Source organism: Meleagris gallopavo, chromosome 1, assembly GCF_905368555.1.
Source record: "Meleagris gallopavo chromosome 1, MGAL_WU_HG_1.1, whole genome shotgun sequence".
NCBI lineage: Eukaryota > Metazoa > Chordata > Aves > Galliformes > Phasianidae > Meleagris > Meleagris gallopavo.
In genome coordinates this window covers 108,788,486-108,805,976 of record NC_139404.1, presented here as the reverse complement: position 1 = coordinate 108,805,976, position 17,491 = coordinate 108,788,486, and the positions used below count along the sequence as shown (strand labels likewise).

The window sequence follows — 17,491 nt, the reverse complement described above, 5'->3', positions numbered from 1 at the left end:
CTCAAGTTTGTAGCCTGTATTTTGTATCAATTATACACAGTTCAAGCCAACATAAATACATGCACTCTACAAACCAATAAAAAATCATAATTCTCAAGCATTCATTTTATTTCTCCTCTCCTGATACATCTAACTTCCATGGGCAGGGAGATCTACGTCTTCACCAGTGGCCATAAAAACCAGTTTTGCTGCAGCTGTAAGAACTAGAAAGCTGCCTGTGCTCCTCATTTACAGGAATGTGGAAACAATACATAGGATTAATTGACTGGCATCATCTGCAGAAGCTGTGACTTTCTCTGGAGTGCAATTCAAAAAAAAAAAGCCTAACTTGGAAACTCAGAATTGCCCTAGAAACCCCCATAATTTTCCATTAGCCAGAGAGGAAACACAGTGTTCCTACTAGACTTGTGTTAGTGGAATCAATTTTTTAGAGGAGGATAATAATGAACACTTCAGTAAAACCACCTTAAGAAAGACTGAACGTTGGAGGAGAGGAGAGGAGAGGAGAGGAGAGGAGAGGAGAGGAGAGGAGAGGAGAGGAGAGGAGAGGAGAGGAGAGGAGAGGAGAGGAGAGGAGAGGAGAGGAGAGGAGAGGAGAGGAGAGGAGAGGAGAGGAGAGGAGAGGAGAGGAGAGGAGAGGAGAGGAGAGGAGAGGAGAGGAGAGGAGAGGAGAGGAGAGGAGAGGAGAGGAGAGGAGAGGAGAGGAGAGGAGAGGAGAGGAGAGGAGAAATTAATTCATTGAAATAAAGAAGAGAAGCTTCCTCATAATAGTCTTGGAATAATACATGCTGGCAATAGAAAAGATAAAAGGACATTTGACTAGAGTAGGCAACAGAAGTACCTACAAACTTCAGCGCCAACACAGCAACATTTTATTCATCACATAACCAAGAAGAGACAGAACCATCACCCAAGGAAAGTCCTGTTCTACTTAAAAAATATTCAGTCTAAGAGATGAAACTGGCTATCAGTTCTGTATTAAACCAAACCAAACAAACTTAAGGGGTTAAAATCCATAGCATTTTCTGAATAAAATATCCCTAGTTCAAATATGGACAATTAGATGGACATATTTTGACAGACCACTGTGGAGTAACAGGAAAAAAAAACAACAACCAGGAGAGCAGCTAACAGATTTCAAATGAAAAACTGGAATAATGTATGAAGACTCATTTCACCAAACTTTAAACGCAACATTCTACAAGTATTTGGTCATCGTACCTTGCCTGGTCCATCTTCCCCTTTTTGATTGTATTCCCTAGGCCTTTTGATAAATTTGTGCCACAATCTCAGACTGCAGAAACCATGAAGTACTTAATGAACATGAAATGTGAGGAGGTAAAGAGAACCATACCTACCACTTAACCTCTAATGCTATCATCAACATTTTTGCCCAAGTACCAGCAACCATCAAGATACCTAATATTTGTGCATTTGATAATGGCTACATGCTTTTTCTGTCTTAAACTTCATTATTTATACCATACCACCCCTCAAAGCCTCACAGCTAAGTTTGACTTAATTCTAACTCCCTAAGAATTTTTCAGCTTCACAGCTTTGTATCATCCACAGGCTTGATCAGCTCTTCACTATATTCCAAGATATTACATAATTAATGAGAAATAAAAGGGAATTTCTGTGGGACGCAGCTTCTTCTCTAACTTCAATCATTAAAATGAAATCAAAGTAATTACTGATCCAGTCATAGTTCATGAATAGCTCGGTAAAATATTTAAGCAAGTAAGTAAGTAGTCCATTTGGCTTCAAATTCATATGAGCTTTCTATGATTTGCTGAATCAAAGACCTAACAGTGGACTTCTTGGAATGACTGCTATCTACTAAATGTTTCTAATTTCTTAGCAAGTACCTCTACCACTCTCCTCCATGCCCTAGTTCTATAAATGCAAAGCAATCCTTTTTCAGGTTGAAGTTTTTCAGGGTTTGCCTGCAATGAAACCAAACAACAGTGGAAAAAAGTAAAAAGGAGATGGTTCAAATAAAAATAAAAAAAAATAAAAAAAGTGCCCCTTTTCACTGAAAAACACTGTGAAAGGTTCACAAGATCATTCTGCAAGAAATTCATAACATTATTTTTTGGCTCCATAGAACAGTGCTGAAGCTCAAACTTAAAAGTTAGAATTTTAAATAGAAGAATCAATAACAGAGGCATGGTTTTCATCCAAAAGAAACTGGTCCTGATTTAACAAGTTTAAGACCTCTGGAAACAAAACATGATAGAGTAAATGAAACAGAACTCTTTACAGAAACCATCAGGATTTCAAACCCTAAAGAGTCTTATTTACATATCTTCTTTCATGTTAATCGTGACGTCCCATGTAACTTTATGTGAGAACTGAATACCTCTATGATGGAATTCACAAATTTTTACATGCTGGAGTCTAAATACGTAGCTAAAATGTGACATTTGGAAGAGTTCCAAAAAACACCTCTGATTTTATACCAATGAGATGAGATCTCTTCTCAACTGCCCAGAAATTCAAAGAACTACTTTGAATTCACAAAATTACATCTAGCTAGCAATTTTTCTTTTTGTAATGTTCACATACAGACCAGATTCAAATAAAAAGGGAGGTTACAGCTCTGCTTTTGGTCTCTACATCCTCAGCAGCCATAATCTCTGATGTAAAAAAAAAAAAAAAAAAAAAAAAAAAAAAATTTGAAAAATACTCCTGCAATTGTGTCAGAAACAGACAAGGATTTGTACAAGATCACATGGACAATGTTCAGCAGATCTCACAGTATAGCTGGACATAGCTATGGATTACTGACAGTCTTTTGAAGTTAAAGTTAGGAACTATATCTCTGATGAAACAGGATGAGAAAACATACCGCCCCAGCACACAATTGCTGTCCCTGAATACTGCATTTCCTTGACAGCCCACCTTACTGGCATTGGTCCCAACACTGGATGAAATAAAAGTCTCCACTAAAAGACATACACTACTGTCACTAATTGATGGCAATTGGTCCCCAACCAATGGAAGCTAGAGTCAGAGTTGATAGATTCTTTCCTTATCTAAGTAATGAGAAGAGCTAGGCACCAGAAGAACGATCTAAAATGTCCATGTAAAGCTGGAAACAATCTAGGTTTAAGTGCAGACACCAACCTTAAATCTCATCATAGCTTTGACCCTATACTATAGTCCAGGGCTTTACTCTCGCCTGTCATCCAGAACCCAAAACCATTTCTGGTTGCAGCAAGGAGGATGGAGGTCTATTTTCTCTGGTGACAAGTGATAAGTCACAAGGAGACATGCCCAAGATGTGCCAGGGGAAGTTTAGACTGGATATCAGGAAGAATTTCCTCATGTAGGGAAACATAAGACTGGCTTGAATTGGAAAGGACCATAAAGGACATCACCTAGACCTATCTCCCATGCTGTGATCAATCAGTTCAGGCTGCCCAGTGCCCCATCCAAACTAGTCTTGAAGACCTCCAGGGATGGGGCATCCAGACCTTCTCTAGGCAATTTGTTCCAGCACCTCACCATCTTCTGAGTAAAAAATTTCCTCCTACTATCTAATCTAGAGAGGTGGGTAAGCGTTGGAGTGCGCTGCCCAGGGAAGAGGTAGAGTCCCCATCCTGGAAGATATTTAAGAGATGTGTAGGTATGGCACTAAGAGATACGGTTTAGTGGTAGGACTCTGTAGGTCAGGTTGGTGAACATCTTTTCCAACTTAAATGGTTCGGTGAATTGTACCTGTGTTTATTCTTCCCACAGATGAGATAAACTCTCCTCAAGTGGTCTGAAGGAAAAAACAGGGAGGTAATTCAGCTGCTTCTCTGATAGAACAACCTCTTGCGAGCAGCGCAGTCACAAAATAAGCCAACATCTCTACCTACAGCAACCTGATCTTCTAGTTACGATCTGTGGGGTCAACAACCTTGTCTTTCATACACTCAACAGAAGCTGTACAGCAAAGAACTGGATCACAGAAAAGTGAGAGCAAGTGTAGCCATGACTGACCTCTTGGCTACATCACTAACACAGAAAAATCAGAAGGTTCTTTTGCCGGCACATTTTTCCAGCAGTCTGTTCACAGAGTCATTTTGTATTAAACCAAGAGTGCAAAGTAATTTGTAAGATACTTATGCTATAGTCTGAGAGATCAGGAAGCATTCAACAGAACAATCCTGTTCAAAAGCATCTTAACCGCACTACAAGCACTTTCACCTTTACAAATTCCTAATTCAGTATGCAAATGCCCACATCAGAAAGTAACTGAGATGACATTGGTAAAGAAGTTGCCAGTACTGGCTTGATCTCTGTTATCAATCCTATGCTCATTTATTTTGCGAGGTAAAATATGTTGAGCCAAACAACCCTCATAAGGCATTTCTCACCAGAAAACTGATGCAGCATACTACCAATTTAGTTAGCCCAACTTTTTCTCACTGAACATGTGAAATAAAAACATATTTAAACTTTCTAAAGAGGCCAGATTTGAGTTAATGTTATACCTATATCTTTCATACACTACTAAATATTCATTGGAATCATAATTCACCTGTGTGTGGAGAGAAGGAAAGAGGGACATGATATTTAGAAGTTTCAGAAATAATGAGGTAAGTCAACATAAACAATAAAGTATAATATCTAGGCATTTGGATGATGATTAACAGTAAAACTGCAAAGTAGGACTGGGAGAAAAAGCAGAGAAACTAAAATATAAAAGAAGACACATCTAAAAGGACAAAAAGTGGTCTGCAACAATTTCATCCCCTTAAACTTGCAGACTTGCATTTCAGGAACCAGAAAGACACAAGGCTGCAGGAGATGATGTCAGAAGTATGTCTATCCCCAGCCACTGGGTTCAGCAGAGACCTGATAAGCAGTTGTTTAGTTTTGCTCTGGGCTCTGGCTTCCATTTTATCTATGGTTTCCTAAGAGTTTACAGCTTCATTTGTGAGCAACACAGTCTTTGTATAACTGAAATCTGAGTCAAGGACAGCATGTGACTTACATTTTGACTTCAGAATTATTATTATTATAGAGTGCACAAACACTTCTACTATCAGGAACAGCAAGAACCATCCAGATGAAAACTAACAAATACAATCAACTATTTGCAAAGCATTGGAGTATAACTGCAGAGCCATGCACTGTCCCCAAAACAAAAAAGGAGAAGGAAGAAAAAAAGAAGACAGACATCAAGCCCAGTTAACATTTAAAAGAAAATAAAAAAGGTTTAGTGCATATGCAGATGTTTCGCCATACTGAACAATGCAGCACTCTCAGTCTTCTCAGAGGACTTTGCATCAGAAAAATCCAACTGAAGCAGCTTCCAAAGAGCTGATTTCATCTAATAAAAGATGCACAGAAGCATCCGTTTCCTCAGATAACACTGGGATAAATACTACTTGAGAGGTGTGCTTGGCTGGTGTGATCTCTTTTCTGTTTAAGACCATGGATTACATTTTAAAGTACAGTTTTAAATTATTTGGAAGTCTAACTCCCAGAGTACAGCACTAATAAAAATCTGTTTTAGGATGTCTGGTCTTAGTGATGTATAAATTCTCTTTTAATGTCAGACTGCCACTGGTTCAGCATACATTACTTTATCGCATAAGTCAACAGAGGCAGAACTGAGATTTTTTTTCTTAAATTTTGTTTTGCATCATATTCCACTATAGGAAATCAAAATAAACTAAAAAAAAAAAAAAAAAGACAGTTTGAAGTATGCTGTTTACTGTTAAATAGATAGAAAACCTCTAACTAGTGCTCAAAGAGATCCTGAGAAAACTGATTCTCCTTCCACTGGTGAGAAACAAGAGTGCGTTAGGGTGTTTGGATATGCATCCCTCCAAACATGCTCTATTACCCAGCATTAGTAATTTAAAAAACTTCATATAATCTTTCTGTGGGATTTAATCTTTTTGGTTCAGAAAAATCCCGATTTTACTTTTTTTTAAGTTGTTTATTCTTATTTTTAACATGGTCAACTCTGTCATGCAAGTATAGAAAACTGCAGGACAATCTGAATTTTACAAAGTCTGAAATAACCTTTTCTTCACTAACACTTTAAAAATGGGCTTAGCTACTATTGTCTTCTTATCTATTTTTATTCTAGTATGACTGGAAAAGAAAAATTACCTACTAAAACATCTAGAAAAATCAGGTCTCACGCTAGCACACAGAATGGTCGTATAGAAAGGGAAACTTGTAACTCAGTGGGGCCAGCAGTCTGTGTCTCCCTTGTCAATCTGTGGCCTGTGTGGACAGGAAAAGGCACCTCTAGAGGATAATAAAGAGTAGAAACTGGCTTTGGGTGCCCCGTATCACTCACTGAAGATGCTGATTTGCTGCAACTGCCCACAGAACCCAAGACAACTAACTTTCCTCAGCTAAAGTCAGCTTTTGTATATACTGCAACACTTATTCCCTAATTCCTTGCGGCTTGCAGTACTCTGCTGGTTGTACTGACATATGCTTGTAGGACACAGCACTGGGAGACTTTTCTTCCCAGACTCATCATGTTATTTTTTTCCCCCTAGTTCCATTTGTCATTTGAGTTGTATGACTCAATAATTCCTCTGTAACTTCTACATTCTTTTAATATTTAAATGCAATTTTAACACTTAACAGTCAAGTTACCCTTTGTTCTTAACCTATTTTCTCCAAGTTCTTATTCACTGTAATGTACCTTTAGCCCTTAAACGTTTGGATAAGACAAAAACCTAGATGCAATCTCATCCTATTAATAGGAAACGGGAATTTATCTTCTGTATTTACCCCTGCCCCTAGAGACTTCCAAGGTGAGGCTGAATAAAGCCCTAGGCAATCTGATCTAGCTGAGGTTTCTCTGTACATTGCAGGGGAATTGGACTAGATGGCCTAAAGAGATCCCTTCCAACTCTAAGGATTCTATGATTCTATATTTATGATTCAAAAAATGTATTTTTCCTTTTAATACATAGATAAGCATTTTATTATGTGGGTAAACCTGCTTCCAATTCTTCCAACTTAATTTTTTGCACTTAGGTTTTTAATTCAGTTGATCTGAAAATAAACTTCAATAAGCATCCAATAAATTTAGGCAAGCACTGAATATTGGCACCTCAGAATAAAGAGGTATCACGTCTATCGTATGGGCACTAAACTCAAAGTACCAATTTGGTACAATGAGGACCAGTAGTCTTAAAAGAAAAGCAGTTAAGAAGTTATTAGGCCTAATAAAATAAAGAAAACGTCCTCAGCGTATGAGGAGAGGCATATAGTCAGTGTTTCTTCAAGGGACTGCTATTAGCCATATTCAGTCAAACCAAAGATACACCTATCCCATATATGCATCTTTCACAGAGATTGGGAACAGAGGTCCAGGAAATGCGTTGAAACAGGAAAGCACCTCACAATCCTCCCTGCTTTCAAGAAACTGTGGCTTATTCTTTTAAGCATGAGATGGTGCTTTTGTACTGATGCCCAAACTCAGCTGAATTTCTAGCAGTTCACAGTTAAACCACTCAGTGCAAGAAAAACGCAACCTCTAATTTTGTTCTGAATCTGCCACCTGATAATTTTATTTTATCCCTTTTGGGTCTCGTACTACAGGAGATGGTCACTGAGCATACCCTACTCATCTTTTCCATTACGCTCCTATATAGATTTTTATCATTTTCACCTTCAGCTGCTTCTTTGTCAAGCTGAATATTACTAAGCTATTTAATCGCTCTTTATCATTGTGCCACCCATTTCTACTTCTACTACCAAGCCCCTTTTTTCCTCCCCTTCCTTTAAATACAGGAATTAGAACCGCATGCAGAGGTCAAAATAAAGCATGGAGTTTACAAACTCGCAGAGCAGTTTTCTGTTCTGTTACTCTGCTATTCTTCCTTAGTAACAGTTCTGAATAATTAACTGGTGCTTGGATTTACTGAGGCAAGCTCTCTACTAAATCTCTTCCTTTAGTAGATAATAGTAGGATTGTTGTCCTTTGCATTACTTCATCCTATCAGTATCAGCTCCATCTACTGCTTCATCCCTAGTTACCAAGTATCACAAGATCCCTCCTTAGTTCTTCATAATTGATTTTTATTTTTGCTGTCCTGGCTATAAAAACATATCATTTATTCCTAGTCTATTTTTCAACCAGTTGTAAGTCTAGGAGAGGACTTTCCTCTTATGTCATAGCAGTTTCATTTTGCTAAGCACCGTAGGTGAGTCTTTCTCAAAAAAAAAAAAATTTTTGGAAACCCAAGCTTACTGCATCAGCTAGATCTTACACCTACTCACGACATCAGTGTCTTCAGAGAACCCAGACTGATGAGGCAGCTCTACAAAGACAGTGCTGACTCTTTCCTGATTGAGCAAATTTGCCCGCAGATCCATTACTTCTCTTCTCTGTTACAATCACTAGCAAACTGGATGGTACAAATGTCATACTTGTCCTGTTCTTTCCGATAAGCTTGCTGGTAGCCTTCTTAAAAAATGACATCACATTTGCTGACCTCAACTTCACTAGTACAAAGTAATACTGCAAGACTAAACACCATAGCTACTAGTTCAGCATTTTACACTGGGAGATCTACAGCTCTTTGGTGAATTCAGTGCCCCGGTACAGCAAACATGAACAACTCACATCAATAACTCTGGTGCTGTGCAATCTTCTTTGAGCATTACAAATCTCAGTCATCTATTGGCCCAAAATGCCTCTTCCCTTTCTGATGTTTTTAAATATGACTTCTGACAAGCTTCTTGATGTTTTATAAATCACTCAGACTTTCACTGTTTTTACTGTGTATTTTGTTCTGAATTCACCCAAGTTTCACATTTATTACTTTTCTTTTGGGAAGCAGAAGTGACCAGACAACAGAAGTTTTTGAAGGATATATATTTCTTACAGTCTACTCTATCCTGCTGCTTATCCAAGCTAACTTTTTTTTGTAATTTTTTATAGCATCAGAAAAAAAGTTGTTAAAAGATATTTACTTGTTCTGGATCTCTGATCAATAGCTTTAATTCCCAGACTGGCTGCAAGCATCTTATTCCTTTGCCCTGTCCTCTTACCAGACTTTTTCAGACATCTTAATGTGCATTCTGCTAGCTTATCTCTGGTACATCTATACCATCAATAACTTCAAAAAAATAAAATGGACAGACTAAATACCTGGTTCTAGATTTCTAGGTGCTGCATAGCAACTCTTCTACTTTAATCTGATTGTCCATCCTTCCAGGCTTTTCTCTAAAGAGAATTGAATTTTGTTCAAGCAGTTCTACACTGTTTCCTACATCATTTTTGTCAACTTCTGTCCAACGTGTTGCAGTGTTAAGGACTTCCAGCCCTAGAGGCTGCATCTTCTTGACCCATATGCACTTTCCATCCTCATATAAGGTACTGAGATAGTCTAGTCTTCTTTTGATGTCAGTCAGTTTGACATGCAGTTGGAAGGTTATGATGTGCTCCCTTTCAGCATCATAAATCCACTTACACTCCACTTAACTACACCTTCTTACCACAACAGGAGATCCACTCCTGTCACTGAAGAGCAACACCATGGAAGGGGTATTCCTAGAAAATAAGGAAAGTTGGCCATCACCTAAGAGAAAGATCTCATCTACAGAATGTAATTTCAGGATCATTTCTTAATTAAAATTTTGGTTTCCTTTTGCATTAGGATACACTTGTATAATTAGCCCAGAGGCACCCAATCTAGGGATGGCTGAAGGACTACAACCCCAGAGCTTTATTGTACACATTTGCTAGCTAAGGATACTTACTGTATACATGTACTTAGCATGTTGTGACTTTCACAAGAGCCTCCCTCAGTTATAATTGTTTACAATGAGTATCTTCCAGTGCTGTAGCTATATCTTTGGTTTAACAGCTGTATTAACACCAAGATTAGTAAAATGCCACCCTTTTCTAACTGAAGAACTGGTATCAGTCCCATTAGACTGAGTAGCCAAAGTGCCTAAACTAAGTGGCCTCAGACATAATCCAATGTTAACAAAAATTTTTGCTACGAGTCAAGCAATCATACTTTGTAGTGTAACAGATTATACCCATTGTTGTTTTAGTGTGAAATGACTGATTGCTTTGAGGGGCCTGCATAGTTTTGAAGCAACAAAAATGCATGATCAGTTCAAAACAATCACAGGACAGTTTTCTATGATGTTTTCTAAGATGCAACATCTGCAGTACCCTGAAGAAGAGCAGCACCTACAAATATATCCTGCATATAGTCAGACAGAATTCTATGCTGGTTCTGCTATTTTAGATTGCAAATTCAGTTTTACTATTGAAAACTCTTCTTTCTATAAAACTAATAGAATATAGCAAACTTGACATGATGCACACAATTTAAGAACGTCAGTTTTATACACACACACACCACTGTATTTATAGACAAGACGATTAAACATTTCATTTTATTGTTAATGATAGATTGCACCATACAGTAAAGAGAAAAGTAATTAATGAATTCATAAAATAGGCCTGATCTTTCAGTTGACAGAAAATTCCCTTTTTCACCATTAAAGCTAATTTAAAAAAAAAAATGCAGTGCAAATACAGTAGATACTTCATAATCTCCAGTAATGGCAGGGAAACTCATCACAACTTGCTGAATGCTATGAATCATCTTATGAACACATAACTGTTATACACTTTGGAAGGCACTTTAACAAGTAGTTTCATTCATTGATGTCAATACTTCCTAATTAGCTCAGAGAAGCGTCTGTAGATTGAACTCTTGAGCAGCACGTTGCTTAGTTAACAGTTTTATTTAATATTTTAGCAAACACTTGATGTAATGGGAGACTACATTAAAATTTTGTACTCGTAACAGTTTCATTTTCTGTTCTCAACACGTTGGCACAAACTAATGAGCTCAGCACTGTTTAACAAAGCCATAAGCATATACTGACTTGTACTGTATCAGAAAAAAAAACTTCAAAATCTTTGTGAATAGCCACGTTTAAGTTGGATGAACTGCTTAGCTGTTTTGCTTAATAAGTGATAACAATGAAAACTACATGGCCGTACAGGTCTTAGTGCTGCATACTTCCTCCTCCCCAGCTATGCCTAAGCAGGTCAACATACAGAAGTGAGTGATGAGCAGTAACGAGACGGTCAGTGAAATAAACTGTCTGCAAATGTGTTCTCACTTTGTACAAGGTGACTTGGTCATCTGTGAACTTGTGGGAACACCATGTTCTCTCAAAAGCAATTTAAAGGTTTAGACAAAATGCCTTCCTAAAGCATTAAAAAAAAAAAAAAAAGAAGAGCCAAACATATTTATAAACACAGTGGTGGTAGCATTTGATCACTTCTTACCAGGATAAATTCTCATTCACAAGTTCCAAAAACCCCTCCAGCTCTGAGTTCACCCCATCCTCATGGCTTCCCAGGAATCCTGGAATGCAGACCCATGGACTAATTTCTAACGGCTGTCCACAATGACATAAGTGTACAAGAAGAGCTTCGCTGAACTCTAATATTCCTAATTAATGAGAGATTATTTAGTCAGGTAGCCTGGTACTTCTCTTTTCTTAGAAGCATGAGAGCTAATCATGGGCTCTTACATACCACCTTTCCCTCCCACCTCCCCCCAAAAGAAGTGAGCACTATAAAGCATCACACCCAGATGAGTATTTGAAATGACATCTTTATTTACAACTCTCATTCTCCTCGTGCTTTCTATTCATTGTTCATAAAAAGATTCTACACGAAGGTTTCCATACGTATAATATTTGACATTTCTCCATTTCAAGCATATTCAGGGATGTAACTGCACTCAACTTTATCAGTATAAAATCCAGGTATTTAGAAGGAAATTAACTCAATCTTCACGCAACTTAACTATGCTCTGATTCTTCATAGTTAACATACACCATAAGAAGTCTGAAAATCCCACCTCTCATTGCATACTGCATTCAAAGTATTTCATCATTTTTTCATTTCAGTAATCAGACACAGCATTTTCCTTATCAATTAATGTAGTCACAGTAAGAGATAATTATCCAAGAATACCTACTGTGCCAGGAATACTGGGGGCACCGTAGGCAGTTGTATGAATCACTTCACATACCTGTGGTTTTCCAGGTTCCTGTGCTTAGTCATGAGTATACTCTTCATTCTCTCGTACACAGAATGTAATTTCTGCCAATTTTTGTTCTTGGCTTCTATACTGCCACCTGTAGTCATACAAGAGAAATGAGCCGTATTTAATGCTGCAAATCCTACTACCACAACATTTCAGCTCAGTTGCCTTTCCGACACAACCATCCTAAAAGTATTCCCTTTGGCAAAAAAAAAAAAAAGTTAACATCCTGGAATTGAATATTTGTAATTTTCTCTTTACTCAGTTTCAGAAAGGATGAAAAATCCTAATTTAACCCAACAAAACATTTCCAACTCTCCAAGACAATTAAGAGCTGTACGGATTTTTATATATCCTTTGTTGCCTCATGGACACTCAAACACCTTGATAGAGCAGGTGGGATTTCTGAAGTGGGAATACAAACACACTTGCACTTAATTACTCTATAAATATGAAAGTTGATTTGATTTGTTCTCCCATCTGAAAAAACGAACACAGTTTTACAGAGACGTAAGCTTCACGCTTGGTTTAGCTACATAGCTTGTGAAGAATGCATACAATAGAAGCCGATATTCAGAGGGACATATCACAGAGTTGAAGCGATCTTCAACTTCTTAAAGCGATGAACGACTCTCGATTCATTCTGTGGTCACTGCAGTTTGAGCAACACACCACGGATTCCGCCGAATTACACCCCGACACCCAAACCAAATACACAGTACCCAGAACTCCCACGTTAACCATTTCCTGAAGATACGATAAAATAAAAAAAACTCTTCCTGGAAAACAGCGAAGCTTTTAGAACAGGGGTTTCGCCGAATACCGAAGTTTCGGAACGCAAGCTCCGGGGGAACGCTAGCTTTACGTCTGCGTGTACTCCCCGTTGTTCCAGCGAAGGATGGCTCATACGTTTTCTCTGGAAGCCACGGTGAGCGCAATGCCCAGCGAGGCTCTGGTTGCGAAAACGCTACCAAGTCTTTCACAGACAGAAAGTAACTTATCTCCCCTCCCCGCGGCCGCGCGTGTGTGCGAGTGCCGCCGCCCGCGGACCTGCGCCCATCGGGGAGCGCCCCGCAAGGGCGCTACGTCAGCCGAAGAAAGAAAAAATAATAATCATCATCAGAAAGCCGCAGACTGGAATAGAAACTGAAATCAAACGCGATTTTCCAAGAACGCTCTCGAAAAGCGCATCTTTAAAGATGAGATGCTCGTCAATCGTCTAAAATTCAATAAACACGTTGATTTAAAATCAATAACGTCAAGCACCGTCGTCGCCTGTCTGTGCCCCAAAGCCTCGTCCCAGGTAACCCTCCGGCTCCCCCCGCACCCTCCGCCCTCTCAGGTGCGCGCCGGGCACCGCCCCACAACCTCCCTCCCCCGGCCCGGGCCCCCGCCGCACCCCGCAGCCCGACCGCCGGGCACCCACCTGCGTTCTCCGGGCAGCACCGGCCGCTGCCGCAGGATGAGGCGGTGGCTGCTCCTCGATGCTCACCCGCCTCCCGCCGCCGTGCAGCCAGGGGGAGCCGCGCGTCCCGGCGGCTGCTCCTACTGTTACTGCCACCCGCCCGGGATTCCTGCGGGAGGCGGCTCCTTCGCTCCCTCCCTCCTTCCCAGCCACACTCCCACCCCCCCAGTGCCGCAACGCGCACCGCCCGCCGCCCAGCCCCTTCCCTTTTATCGCGGGGCCGGGGCTCCCGACGCCACCGCCGCCGCCGCTCCGCAGCGGCTCCGCTGCCTACACACGGCCGCGGCCCGCCCCCCGCCGGCCCACCTGTCCGCGCCCCGCCGTCGCGGCCCACGCAGCGCCCGCCTCCGCACCGCCCACAGCCGCTCCGCAGCGGCCCCGGGCGGGGGGCAGCGGGGCGGCCTCCGGAGGCGCGGCGGCTTCGCTCCCACCTGTGCGCGCAGCCCCCACCCCAGCCCCGGAGGTGTCATCATTTCTATCGCCCTGTGCGTGTTCGGGAAGATGCTGGAAGCCCGTTTCTTGGCGGCTCTCCGGCAGCTGGTGGTGAGGGATGACCTCGCTGGAGGAGGTCGGCTCTCAGAAGCCAGCGCACGGTGCCAAAGCAGCAGGTACACGCACAGACATAAGTGTTGAAAAGACGTATCCTAAGCAGAACTGCAGCAGTTCAGGTTGTGCGTGCTGTAACGGCTCAGGCACCAAGGGAAGAGCCTGTCCTGTGCTGACTGTTCCTTTATTCTCTGTTTTTTGCCTGATGTATTTGAATGTTGGAAACGAGCTCTGCATTTCAATGATTGGGTTTGCATCTTTCCTTGATCACATGTTTTTTCACTGTGATACTGACATTATGAGTGCGATCTGGCAGTCCGGCCAACTTTCAAGAGTGCTGGGAGGAACTCAGTGCTTTGATGCAGTCATATGGACCCATATTTTCAAATTTGTCATATAAAAATCTGTTGCATTCATTCTTTTGAGAGCAGTAGCATCTACAGTGGCTAGGACCATCTTTACCTTCCCCAAACATTTCACTAAAGTTCTACATTCAATTCAAATGTTATTCCTAAGCTCTTTAGCGGTGTCTGTTGTGATAGGACAAGGGGGAAATAGTTTCAAACTGGAAGAAAGGAGATTTAAATTGGATATTTGGAAGGAGTGGTGAGGCATTGGCACAGATTGCCCAGGGAGACGGTGGATGCCCCATCCCTGGAGACACTCGAGATCAGGCTGGATGGGACTCTGAGCAACCTGATGTAGATGTAGGTGTCCCTGTTCGTTGCATGGTTGGACTAGATGGCCGTTAAAGGTCCCTTCCAACTCATACGGTTCTATGATTCTACTCTGTGATTCTACATAAAATCTAAACTTTTCAAAGCAAACCAAAAAGCTATGCAGATCTCTCACAGATGCTGGTATCACGCTGTAGTCTGATGATATTAAGAACTGAACTACAAAAATAAAACCTTGCCTTTGTCTGGTCCTTTGCAGAATTAAGGCTGGTTTCAGTTCCTCTCCTCGTGTCTCACAAATGAGGTGCCAGACCATCTGAATGTTTAATGAGTGATAAACCAAAAGTCCGTAGGTAGTTAAAGTAGCAAACAGAAGACATGTTTCTAATAGCAACACAGAAAGGTGCTTATTTGGGGAAAACAAAACAAAACAAAACAAAACAAAAACAAAAACAAAACTAAAAGATTTAATTTCACCTCATTACTCAGTATTCTGGCTGTGCAGATGTGCTTGATGCAAGAAAGATTAAAATCAAACAAATCTTCTGCTAAAAAGGTATAAGTAATCCCATGGAGATGAGGATAGCCATTGGTACATGCATTCAGGAAGAGCACTTTGACTATCCTCCAGCCAATTAAAGGTCCTGGCCCTTTATTCCAGAAATCACAGAATTGTAGAATATCCCAAGTTGGAAGGAACCCACAAGGATCAGGTACCCATCTGGCAGCATTCTCTTACAATAAGTCAATGTGAGCACTTAAGATTTGTTGTTCATAGCCTTGCTTGCAAAGACTGCTGTTAAACCTACAGCACTAGTTTTTAACATCTAATAAGTAATAACGACTATGTTAACTTTAGATTGGATGTTTATCTTCCCACTCCTTGACATTATAATACTTGAGATATACTGAAAATGGTAGGTTTTCCACTCTTCCCCCTGCAACTAAGTTTTGATTAGAAGAGTTCCTGGCCAGTAAGTGGCACTCTAAAATTCCGTAGTTATGTACATGAAGTTTGTCAGAGCCTTCAGGGATGGGCTTGTTGCACCGTGTCTCTTGAAACACTGCATCAGCAGCAGAGACAGAGCTGACGTAGATCTGGTCTGAAAGAACCACGCCATTTTCCACTAAACCCTCCATAAATACTCTGCTCTGTCTGCAGGTGTCTTTCCTATAACTATTATGAATGTATTGAATTCTATAAGAAAGTTCTGGTCTTTATCACTGAAGCATGTCTGCTGCATGGGTTCTTTAGAAAGAGAAGTCATCAATCCTGTGGGGTCTCACATGAAGCTTGTCTGAAAGCCAGCCCACCAGAAGAGAAACACTGTTTTTTTCTGATTTTTCAAATCGAGAAAGCAAACGTTTGGTCACTACGCAGTGAAAATTAATCAGGTTTTATCCTACTTGTTTGCCTGAGTTTGTGAGATGCAGAAACCCAACTCATCCATGCACTGACTCACTATTTTTCACTCCTCTGTCCCAGCCACCTCCTAAACAGCTCTGACATTTTTTCTTCAGCAACTCAGATTTGGAAGAATAAATGCCATTGTTACCAGAATTCAGAGGCAAATTGAAAGCCAAGTGAAATACTGTTCTCTCAAATCTGACAGGAAAACTTACAGGATGGAATCCAGCAGATAAAACCCCCTTCTTTTATAATATGCTCCAAAAAGTGTTACTTGTCACTTTCCCTTTGCTCCCAGAATATACACAGCAACTGCTGGGTTGTTGTAGCACTCATTTTCTAGTTTTCCAGATGATGAGCTGTGACTCAGTACTCCTACTGATACACCTCAACAAACCATCCATTTGCTTTATGTGGTGCTAAATCATCTCTCTCTAGAACTAGAACCTATTAAACACCCTCTCACGTCTGCAGATCTAATCTACTTCGCTATGTCCTACCTAGCCCACCTCCTGCCTGAGACCAGACCACGCAAATGTTCTTCTGTGCTGGCATTCCTATAGACCAACTCCTTCTTTCAGCTGCTGCCCAAGTGCCCAATGTTGAGACGACCAGCATGTATATTTGGAACGGGTTCTGCACCAGGATTTGGTGGGTATGGAACAGGTTGCCCAGGGCAGCAATCACAGCCTCAAGTACCAGAGTTCAAGGAGCATCTAGACAGCGCTCCCAGACCTATCATTTGAATTTTTGATGGTGCTGTGTAGAGCAAGCAATTGGACTCAGTGATTCTTATGGGTCCCTTCCAACTTGGATTATCTGATGATTCTATGATTTTAACCATGAGCGGTGGTGGTCACCTTGCATGCCACTTTCTCTTCTGTCCAGCCCATTCTGCTTCTTGGTGAAAAAGTCTGGCACAGTGCTCTTTCCCTTTGTGTTGAAGTAATTTCTAGAAACTAATTCTGGAAAAAGTATGGATTTTTATGTAAAATCTCTTGGAAAAGTTAGTGAGATGATTAAGCAACTTTTGATCCATTTAGCATCAAAGAAGTTACTTCCACCTATACAATGGAAACCAGAATTTGGCATAACAAAGCCAACAGTAGGTTGAGGAAGATTAGTAGTGTGAGCTCTTTGGTGTTCACAGATAACACACACAAGTCAAAGTTAGGATAGCATGTGACGATTACAAGCAATATTAAGGAGCAAAACCACCTTCATTAGTACATTTATCAGCAAAATATTTTTTCATGGGAAAGCCATTATGCTTATTGTCCATAGTAGCTTCAGAAATGCCATATAAAACATTTAATATGCAAAAATATTGTCT

General features: G+C 40.5%; 1 protein-coding gene across 1 annotated transcript in view; it reads right to left on the bottom strand.

The window, feature by feature from the left end:
• Positions 1-15,871, bottom strand: part of LOC146545560 (uncharacterized) — a 138,471-nt gene extending 122,600 nt beyond the window's left edge. Inside the window, exons 1-5 of the mRNA XM_085222968.1 lie at positions 15,759-15,871; positions 13,489-13,958; positions 12,051-12,156; positions 11,297-11,375; positions 9,475-9,529 (exon numbers count right to left, since the gene is read on the bottom strand). Of these exons, the coding sequence (XP_085079094.1) occupies positions 11,357-11,375; positions 12,051-12,156; positions 13,489-13,958; positions 15,759-15,871 (708 nt within the window). The 3' untranslated portion in view covers positions 9,475-9,529; positions 11,297-11,356. The remainder of the gene's footprint in view (positions 1-9,474; positions 9,530-11,296; positions 11,376-12,050; positions 12,157-13,488; positions 13,959-15,758) is intronic.
• Between the last annotated feature and the right edge of the window lie 1,620 nt (positions 15,872-17,491).